The sequence below is a fragment of the Centruroides sculpturatus genome, unplaced genomic scaffold (genome assembly GCF_000671375.1).
Source record: "Centruroides sculpturatus isolate CEXI.00-Female unplaced genomic scaffold, Cexi_2.0 scaffold142, whole genome shotgun sequence".
NCBI lineage: Eukaryota > Metazoa > Arthropoda > Arachnida > Scorpiones > Buthidae > Centruroides > Centruroides sculpturatus.
Genome location: NW_019384352.1, coordinates 910,736 through 922,498, shown reverse-complemented (window position 1 = coordinate 922,498; position 11,763 = coordinate 910,736). Strand labels below are relative to the sequence as shown.

Genomic DNA, 11,763 nt, shown 5'->3' with positions numbered 1-11,763 from the left:
CAATTGGGGACTGGGGTTGGTCGGATAATTGAAAAGTCGGATAACCGAAAAGTATGAAAAAATCCATTATTAGTGTAGTATATTATTATATCCCATGTAATTAGTATATTAGTATATCGCTATTAACCTACTTCGCGTTGAATTTTCCTCCCTGTTAAGCCTATAAAATTTTTTAAAAAATAATAATCGTCGCTATTGTATTGTTAAAAATTAGAAAATTAAGCCTCGTTTAAATACTGGCTCCCTTTCATGGTCGATCCAGTGTTGCCAGCTAAAACACGTAAAAATAATATTAAAGTAGCCAAGACATATCCAAATATTGTAGCGCCACATCACTAGCGGACATTTGAATTTGCCGACTAGAATGCGGTCGGTTAACCGAGGTGACGGTTAATCGGGGTCGGATAATCGATGCTCTACTGTAAATACAGTATTAATTTTTGTTTACGCGCGTGGAAATATGCCAGACGGACAACGTCTCCCGACAGACAAAAGTCCTTACATAAGCCCCATATTCACTCTATAGTGGAGCATATTAAGAAGCTAGATGTCGCATTAAACTATAAAATTTACATTATAGAAAACCATAAAGAAAACGAATAATAATTAATGCCTACAAAATATTATTTTATTTCTTATTTTATATAAGAAAATATGATTTTAGAAAGCTACGAACATCTATAGACCTATTGCTGAACAGTGACATTATGTTTAAGGCTGAACGAAGGATCTTGAAGATATTTATGTATCAGTTTTTCCACAGCATTTCAAAAATTTACGGCTTGATATTCTCGTTCGACACGTTTTTCATCATCGCACTCATCTTCTATAGAATATTTTATATATAATCTTTATAATATTTGTCCAGATAACTTAATAATATCAAATTTTGCAGCTAGTGCAAGAAGTACGCTATTCGACTTTGACCAAACGTTCTGTGGATTTTGTAAATAAAGAAAAAGCGTTACTAATTCCATTTGTCGTCTTTCTCGAATTCGTGCCGCTACAGCGTGTAACAACTTGAAACTAATTTCAGTTTACAAATTCTTCAATTTACGTAACAAAAATTCAAATATGCCTTCACACGTTAAGAAATTTGCATTTTGTCGCTTAAGGCCTCAACTGCTAAACGAATTCATTCTAAAACTTTAGGATGATGGATCCAAGTTTAACATTCGTAGTTTCTCAGAAACCAGTTTTAATAATGTCTTAGCATCTAGAACTAGTTACAATTAATCTTAAATTAAATTTGTACTTGTGGACAGAAATGAGAAAGATCGGGATCAGATATTTTTTGTTTATTTATTGGTTCTGATTTCTTCTGGATTATTAGTTTATGATGGATTGTTTTCAGATGATCACGGAAATTGCTCGTAAATGATACTTTGTAGCTGAACGTCTTACGACCACGATAACAGCACGTCCTTATTGTGGTAAATATGTCTTTTTCAACTTCTTTGAAATTATTACAAACTACTGACTTATTTGTAAATCTTATTTTTGTCTAAAATAATAATCAAAATATTTTAAATACAGTCAAACTTCTATATAACGAAATCGCTAAATCCAGAAAAACAATTCGTTTTTTCTTAAGTCTCGCTATGGCGAAATAAAGCATACAAGCCTCCGAACCTCATAAATTAAGTGCTTTATTTCCATTTGAGACAACTCTAAAAAATATCAGGTGTCAAAACGATTTTACTGTCTCTGACACGAGTTAAATGATAAAAATAAACGAATATAATAAAATAGTATGTTGAAAAGGGGATTTACACACTTTTACATTGCTTCATTGAAAAAAAATGTAGAATTATATACAATTACAAATTAAATATTCCAGCGACCCAGAAACAAAGTATTTTCATGATCACAGTTTGAGTAACACTGAATATCTATTTAATGACATTCAGCAGCTATTAGTAACAAGGTTTCATTTATACATATTGTGGGTAGCCTGAGGTAGGACGAAGTCGTACCTCGTTTTGATAGGCAACAGTTTGGTGAGAACCGCCCACTAATTAGTGGATGGCTTGGATAATGTTTTTCTATCCCGTAAAGTCGGGATTCTTTTGTCAGGTCGAGTGGAGGAGGTGAGAGGAATCGTCGGTAAAGTGTGGGCGATACTCGAAGTAAAGACGACTTTTAACAACAAAAGAAACATTTATTTAGACAACATAATATCCTAACGTACAGGGATTAACTATTTGCGCGTAATTTGAAGTGACCGCGCCGAGAGAGAGTTTACAATATTAGGTCATACCTCTACGAAGAGGGGATCGGACGGTCGGACGTTTTCTAACCAGATCGGACAAGTTGTCTTGAGGAACGGACGGCGGCGATGAGGATCGGCACGGGTTTTCGGCGATCACGAACGGTGATGACAGACCGTATTCACGGACGGCGACGACGGACCTCCTTTTCTCGTCGTCACCCCTCTTTTATACCTTTCGTCACGTTACTGGTTTCCGCCAATCGCCGATTTTTAGGATAAGTTCCTCATGAATCACTTTTCGGGTTCCTGAGAGATGGGAAACGCCTCCGTGGGAAGAAAATGTGTATATCCTTTTTCGTAAAATTTCGAAAAATGAAGTTTTTCTTTGTTTAACTTTAATAAAGATGTTTAATTTAATTTGAGCTTCTTTATTTAATTTTATTTTATTCGGTCCGACCCTCACAATATTCATCGCCGAAAATATGGGAGAACTATTAAAAAATTTTTACAAATTTAGTATTAAAATACATAAATAAAATTTTTAAAAATTTTTGTACTTGGCGGCCTTTGTCGGAAGTATATTTAAAATTATAACGACAATGTGTTTTCAGTGTATAAGTGACAGTATAAAAGACAGCAGAAGTGAAAAGAAGAAAGAGTATTCTTGTACCAGCGCAGGAATTGATTCAGACGTAGGACGAAAACAACATAAATAAATCATTTCGGTAACAACAAGTCGCTTTTTACGTGATCTCCAAGATATATATGAATGCACCTACATCGACACACACCTGACACAATAGAACACTTACGATCGGTTTCCAGAAGTAAAAATCGATGCTATTTTCTATTTTTAAAATATTACGTACATAAATTAATTTAGAAACAAATCCTTCGTTGGAATAACTTTAATTAAAGCGAACGTCTACAATAATTCAAAAACAATAAATTCAAAACTCGTTTGAACTCCGAAATGCGTAAAATATAATATAAAAAGCACTTTTTATTAGACATTCGAAAATATGAAGAGCGATATGAATGTGACAGAGAAAATATCTGATATCAGCCAAAAGTCATTGAGAAAACAGGAATAAAATGTAATTTTATCTCGGTATTCCCAATTATTCTTGTGTTTAAATCATGCGCATTTAATTACTCTCAAACAACAATAAAATTCTATAACATTATTTCAATGCATTGTTGTTTTATATTCAATTGAAAAAACCTAAATTTAGATTATTTATTATTTAAATTTAATTAATTAAAATCTGAAATGGTAAGTAAAGAGTTTATTTTGTGAAACAATTTTAATTTGGCAATGTTTTTCAAAAAATGTTCGACAAGACACCTTCAATCTTAACTTCGTTTTGTGCCTAGAGTACATATTACAGATTTTAGCATAATATTTTAATGCATGATAATTATTTATATTACCATAAATAATTTAGACTTAAATTTTTACTATTTACTTACTTTTACTTATCGGAATTTTTTAAAAGGAAAGAAAACATCAATGCACGAATTGCGGTAAGACATTCTCGACAAAACATAATTTAAGTGAACACATGCGAACTCACACAAATGAGAAACCGTTTAAATGCGAATTCTGCGGAAGACGTTTTTCGCAAAAAAGCAATTTAACACGGCATCTAAAATTGCATTCGAAGGAAAAGCCTTTCAAGTGTAATTACAAAGACTGTGGATGGAGCTTTAAACGAAAAGATGAGTTAGAACGACACCAGTTCGTACGGCATCGCAAAGAGATTTTATCTAAAGTAAACATTACGATAAGTTTCTATACAGTCGATCCCCCTATAAGATCATTGATTTTTCCGTTTTATCTGAATTACATGTTGTACGAGTCACTTAGATTTTACAAATACGTGTGCCGGGCTGTGAACGGCTCACATATTTGTAAAATCTAAGTGACTCGTACAACATGTAATTCAGATAAAACGGAAAAATCAATGATCTTATAGGGGGATTCGACTGTATTTTCATTTTAATATTTCCATTCCCAAAACGATCAGTTATAAAAAAAAGACAAACACAATAAAATTTAATAGGATTATATAAAACATTTAATTTATTTTGTAAACAATATTCAATGTTACTGTGCTAATTTACAAAAACAAATATTAAAATAATAATATTAATATGTGACTGAAATTATTATTTTTATTCTTTGCGAACTGCCAATATAAAACCGTTTTCCCTATTCACTCTGTGCCAACTTATCATTTAAAAACATTTTTAAAATATTTGTTTTGTTAATGGAGTTATTAAGTTAGTTCATTTTTTTTTCTTTTGTTGTTGTTAAAATTACAAATTATATTATCTTCTTAAGGTTAAATTCAGATTACAGTCGAAACGAAGTCCAAAAATGTTGTACGACTGTCCGTAATTGCTAACGTCAGTAATAAGATCTAAGCAAATTACTCTGCAACAGTTCGTTAGCTGCAATTTCATAAAATAATTCACTACAGATTAATATAACTTGAACAAAATATCTGACTTTTAATTCATATATTACGCAATTAAACGAATCGTTGAAATAATTATTTCATAAATTATTATGTAATTAGATGTCACCAGATGACCCGAAAATCACAAGCCGTAAATGTCATATTTGCGGAATACTTTTTTCAACTACTCAGGCTTTAAGAGGTCACCTGAGAACTCATACTGGAGAGCGGCCATATTCATGTAATAATTGCAACGAAAAATTCAGTTTCAACACTCAATTAATAAGACATCAAATAAAGTTTCATCCGAAAGCGGAAACACAAACTTGTTTCGAGGTAAGTTCACAAATATTTTTTAGGAAACAATTTTAAACATATATTATTAGTATATAACTATAATTATATTATTAATATTAATCTGAGCTTATTATGTGAAATAAATTCCGAGTAAAAAAGAATTAATTGAATTTATTTTGACAGTAGAAAAATATAATCAGCGAGAAGTTGCCGAAATTACAACAGACTGCATCTTGACTACTGTGTAGTTGTAAAAGTCTGGATGCAATCTGTTATACTCTTTCGAAATTTCGCGATTATTGCGTGTCTCCGTCGTCATAATTACTTCAATAAATTGTTTCTTATTTAGTAGCATTCTTTTATCTGTAATAGATTTAAAAATATTAATAATTAAAATGATATTTTTAGACTAAAATCTTGTAATAACCAGGAAAGTTACGCAACTGGTTGCAAAATTTTTTTAAAGCTATTGTGTTCTCATAACTTGAAATTCAAGAATTTGTCGATTCTGTTTCCTATGTTTTCCTTCCGTTCAAATTATTTATCAAAAGTTTATTTCATTTTCTCGTTTCGTCGATTATATTGAATGTAATATAAAAGGAATTATTGGGTCTTTACGACAAGAAACTTATGAAATCCATCAAATCATTTAAACAAATAGAGAAGTTCTCGTTTATTATTGTGTATATTAAGATGTCAAAATAATCTAAATACATCAGTGAACTAAAAAAAATCAAGTATTTTCACCTGAAATTACTGTGGAAAGTGCCTCCGTGAAAATAAGCTTGCGACACAAGTTAAATGATTAAAATGAACTAAAGTAATAAATTAACGTATATTAAAAAGCACTTTTAAACACATTTTACATAGTTTAATTATTATGCCTTTTTTTCCTTTTTAACTATTTATAATTTATTTTGTATACTAGTACTTTCTATATATTAACAGGACTTATTATACTGGAAAATTATGGATGCAGATATTTAGTCATACAGTTCAAAAATAATGTTCTTTATTTTTGAACTGTATAATTTTTGAACAGGTGAACTAAATAAAGAACATTATTTTTGAACTGTATGACTAAATATCTGCATCCGTGATTGTCCAGTATAATAAGTCCTGTTATTATATAGAAAGTACTAGTATACAAAATAAATTATAAACATTTTACATAGTTTTATTAGCGGAAGATATATATAATTATAAAATTTTAAACGAAATTAATCGGGACCACCTGCCCTTATGACTTTCATATCTAACTCCGTTCTTGAAATTATGCAGACGGATGTTAGTGGGAATTTATAGGTGTATAGTTTTTCAAATTGCAGCCAAATATTTTCGCGAGCCAGTAACAAAGTGTTTTCATGCCCATCACTTGAATACCCCGAATATGTAATGACAAATTACGCTGTTAGCAACAGACCCTTAGCAGCTGCAGTGAATAATGTTTTATTTATACATATTCAGGAATTTAAAATCATTACAAGATTTTGTATTATACACGCAAATTGTTCTTTGAAAAATACTAAAAATCTGTAGAGAGTATACAGTGAATTTTATCGAATGTATTTACAGGATATAAAAGACAACATTAAAGACGTTATAAGTGAGAGGAAAACAAAAGAATTAGATCCCTATTTTAGTGCAGCAAACGATTTCGACGAAGAACAAAAACAACGTAAAGAAATCATTTCTGGAATGACGAGCGACATATCAGATGAGTCTGAAGACATCCATGAAGACACTACCTTCGAAACAGATGTGGTACCATCGACATCTTTCGACCTGTTTCCAGAAGTAAGAATCGATCGATATGAATTGGAGTGTGTCTTGTGTCAAGTTAAATTTGACGACGAATTTTCTCTGCGAGAACACATGAAAAAGTATCATTAAGAATCATTTTCAACGTTAAACACGTTTAAATACTTTTTAGTTTACGACTGTTCCTTCGAAATTTATTCTAGTTTGATTCGTTTGCTCGTAAAGATTTTAAATGTGTTTGAAATTTTAATTTTAGTGACAAAATCACACACATAATTTAATGTTCAAAATTGTAGTAATTTAATTAATTAAATTAAACAAAAAATCAGTAATAAATTTTCAATTATTTTCATAAAGTTTAGAACTTTTTCTTATTGATAATTATCAAAAAAGTAATTTAATTCAGAATTATATGGCGATTATAGAAAACAATATATAAACTCTACATATACACAAATTAAGTGCATAAACACATTAATTTTTCAACGTTATATAATCAGAGAACATTTATTCACAATATTAGAACTCTGAGGTTAGCTTCAATCTGTCAATGAGTAGTGTCGAGACATCTAATCTAAACGCAAAAAATTTGCTAATAAGTGTTTTAATATGCTAGAACAGCGCGATTAAACGGGATCACACATGAAATGTAGGTGTTTGCTATACAGATTAGCTTGTCTTATCTGTGTACCAAACACCTACATTTTCATGTGCCTGGTCCTAGTGTTTTGAAAAAGAGAGAGATTCTTACGCAATTATAATAATGGTCGCTAGACTTCGCGAATGCCCACGAATTGGGCGTCCAAACTTAAGTGGAAAAGTCGAGTAGCACGTTGGTTCTGTCGTAGAGAGGGACAAGCACACATTTCCATGAGCTGCAGACAAGTCATCTGTAAATGGTGTACCGAAACAGCTTAGAATTATAATCTGTTAATTTGCTAATGAATCAGGATGCTTTCACTACTTCAGATACTGAGTTTTGGCCCACAGGATAACTTTCTTTACTAGCGTTATTAATCTGGTGTGAGACCAAGATATACCGCTGTGATATTCCTGAATGTGGAATTTATATTTTAAAGTATTACAAAGTACGACAATTCGGTTTCTACTTACAATATTATTGGAATGTGATTATTACTTACATAATAAAATATGTACATAAAATTTGTTAAATTTATATATAATGAAGATATTACAATGTCACAAATATATACTTCACATATTTATATTTATAATAAATAAACAATTTACAGGCTGAAGATGTCTTTCTTTTATATAGTAAATTATTCATTATGCAAATTTTATAAACATTTCGCTAGAATTTTATTTTTATCTGGAAACAAAATGCGTCAATTTCGGCTGTTGTCAGAAATAATTAGGAGTCTTCTCTTTTTTATACTGCATTAATTATTACGACAAATCGCGATAATAATGATTACTAAACTGATATCAATATCCATTAAAAACTCATTGAACTGGCTGATCTCTATTATTTTTATTCTTATATTTCCAACATAAATAGTTTTCAATACGGGAACAGATAATATTTTATACCAGGGGTGTCCAACCTTTTTGTTTCTCTGGGCCGCATTGGAAGAAGTCAAGGAGTTTTGGGCCACAAGTATATATAATATATACTTGTGGCCGAATATACAAGTATATTTAAGGATTAACATGTCTAGATTATAATAATAAGTATTAAAACTTTATCACGAGACAGGATATTTTAAAAAGTTACTTTTACAGACACTATCANATAATTACAAAATTTTAAACGAAATTAATCGGGACCACCTGCCCTTATGACTTTCATATCTAACTCCGTTCTTGAAATTATGCAGACGGATGTTAGTGGGAATTTATAGGTGTATAGTTTTTCAAATTGCAGCCAAATATTTTCGCGAGCCAGTAACAAAGTGTTTTCATGCCCATCACTTGAATACCCCGAATATGTAATGACAAATTACGCTGTTAGCAACAGACCCTTAGCAGCTGCAGTGAATAATGTTTTATTTATACATATTCAGGAATTTAAAATCATTACAAGATTTTGTATTATACACGCAAATTGTTCTTTGAAAAATACTAAAAATCTGTAGAGAGTATACAGTGAATTTTATCGAATGTATTTACAGGATATAAAAGACAACATTAAAGACGTTATAAGTGAGAGGAAAACAAAAGAATTAGATCCCTATTTTAGTGCAGCAAACGATTTCGACGAAGAACAAAAACAACGTAAAGAAATCATTTCTGGAATGACGAGCGACATATCAGATGAGTCTGAAGACATCCATGAAGACACTACCTTCGAAACAGATGTGGTACCATCGACATCTTTCGACCTGTTTCCAGAAGTAAGAATCGATCGATATGAATTGGAGTGTGTCTTGTGTCAAGTTAAATTTGACAACGAATTTTCTCTGCGAGAACACATGAAAAAGTATCATTAAGAATCATTTTCAACGTTAAACACGTTTAAATACTTTTTAGTTTACGACTGTTCCTTCGAAATTTATTCTAGTTTGATTCGTTTGCTCGTAAAGATTTTAAATGTGTTTGAAATTTTAATTTTAGTGACAAAATCACACACATAATTTAATGTTCAAAATTGTAGTAATTTAATTAATTAAATTAAACAAAAAATCAGTAATAAATTTTCAATTATTTTCATAAAGTTTAGAACTTTTTCTTATTGATAATTATCAAAAAAGTAATTTAATTCAGAATTATATGGCGATTATAGAAAACAATATATAAACTCTACATATACACAAATTAAGTGCATAAACACATTAATTTTTCAACGTTATATAATCAGAGAACATTTATTCACAATATTAGAACTCTGAGGTTAGCTTCAATCTGTCAATGAGTAGTGTCGAGACATCTAATCTAAACGCAAAAAATTTGCTAATAAGTGTTTTAATATGCTAGAACAGCGCGATTAAACGGGATCACACATGAAATGTAGGTGTTTGCTATACAGATTAGCTTGTCTTATCTGTGTACCAAACACCTACATTTTCATGTGCCTGGTCCTAGTGTTTTGAAAAAGAGAGAGATTCTTACGCAATTATAATAATGGTCGCTAGACTTCGCGAATGNTAATAAATTTTCAATTATTTTCATAAAGTTTAGAACTTTTTCTTATTGATAATTATCAAAAAAGTAATTTAATTCAGAATTATATGGCGATTATAGAAAACAATATATAAACTCTACATATACACAAATTAAGTGCATAAACACATTAATTTTTCAACGTTATATAATCAGAGAACATTTATTCACAATATTAGAACTCTGAGGTTAGCTTCAATCTGTCAATGAGTAGTGTCGAGACATCTAATCTAAACGCAAAAAATTTGCTAATAAGTGTTTTAATATGCTAGAACAGCGCGATTAAACGGGATCACACATGAAATGTAGGTGTTTGCTATACAGATTAGCTTGTCTTATCTGTGTACCAAACACCTACATTTTCATGTGCCTGGTCCTAGTGTTTTGAAAAAGAGAGAGATTCTTACGCAATTATAATAATGGTCGCTAGACTTCGCGAATGCCCACGAATTGGGCGTCCAAACTTAAGTGGAAAAGTCGAGTAGCACGTTGGTTCTGTCGTAGAGAGGGACAAGCACACATTTCCATGAGCTGCAGACAAGTCATCTGTAAATGGTGTACCGAAACAGCTTAGAATTATAATCTGTTAATTTGCTAATGAATCAGGATGCTTTCACTACTTCAGATACTGAGTTTTGGCCCACAGGATAACTTTCTTTACTAGCGTTATTAATCTGGTGTGAGACCAAGATATACCGCTGTGATATTCCTGAATGTGGAATTTATATTTTAAAGTATTACAAAGTACGACAATTCGGTTTCTACTTACAATATTATTGGAATGTGATTATTACTTACATAATAAAATATGTACATAAAATTTGTTAAATTTATATATAATGAAGATATTACAATGTCACAAATATATACTTCACATATTTATATTTATAATAAATAAACAATTTACAGGCTGAAGATGTCTTTCTTTTATATAGTAAATTATTCATTATGCAAATTTTATAAACATTTCGCTAGAATTTTATTTTTATCTGGAAACAAAATGCGTCAATTTCGGCTGTTGTCAGAAATAATTAGGAGTCTTCTCTTTTTTATACTGCATTAATTATTACGACAAATCGCGATAATAATGATTACTAAACTGATATCAATATCCATTAAAAACTCATTGAACTGGCTGATCTCTATTATTTTTATTCTTATATTTCCAACATAAATAGTTTTCAATACGGGAACAGATAATATTTTATACCAGGGGTGTCCAACCTTTTTGTTTCTCTGGGCCGCATTGGAAGAAGTCAAGGAGTTTTGGGCCACAAGTATATATAATATATACTTGTGGCCGAATATACAAGTATATTTAAGGATTAACATGTCTAGATTATAATAATAAGTATTAAAACTTTATCACGAGACAGGATATTTTAAAAAGTTACTTTTACAGACACTATCAATTTTTACTTACAAATAGATAAATTCATTTATTTGATAAAACGCAAACATTTGGTTTATTTGAGTCTCTGATTAATAAAAAACCAAGAAACACCATTTTAAAGTGCATTTTTATTCAACTAACATATTTATAAATGATATGTAGCCCCAAAAGTAGCCAAAGCTCCAAATGATATTTTTTTACGTTAAACTAAAAAAGTAGCCACATTTGGCTCAATGTAGCCAAATCTTGCTACGCTGGAAGGAATACTAAATAAAGCTGGAGTTGTGAATCAAAGAATTATAGAGCCAAATTCGGAAAAAAAAGAGAGAAAGGACAAAAAATAAAGAAGTGAGAAAGGTTGAAAAATTAAGACTCAATATTTGCCTAACAGAAGAACTATTTAACCTTTCTGACAACTTTTTATCTTTTGTCCTTTCTCTCCTTTCACCAAATTTGGGTCTATAATCCTTTGAGTCACAACTCCAGCTTTATTTAGTAATCCTTCCTCATTC

General features: G+C 30.6%; 1 protein-coding gene across 1 annotated transcript in view; it reads left to right on the top strand.

Moving 5' to 3' along the window:
- The window catches only part of LOC111638650 (zinc finger protein 808-like), a 96,698-nt gene that overhangs the window by 23,402 nt on the left and 61,533 nt on the right, over positions 1-11,763 (top strand). The window contains exons 8-12 of the mRNA XM_023384398.1: positions 2,824-2,904; positions 3,712-3,987; positions 4,798-5,013; positions 6,550-6,813; positions 8,871-9,092. Coding sequence (XP_023240166.1) covers positions 2,824-2,904; positions 3,712-3,987; positions 4,798-5,013; positions 6,550-6,813; positions 8,871-9,092 — 1,059 coding nt within the window. The remainder of the gene's footprint in view (positions 1-2,823; positions 2,905-3,711; positions 3,988-4,797; positions 5,014-6,549; positions 6,814-8,870; positions 9,093-11,763) is intronic.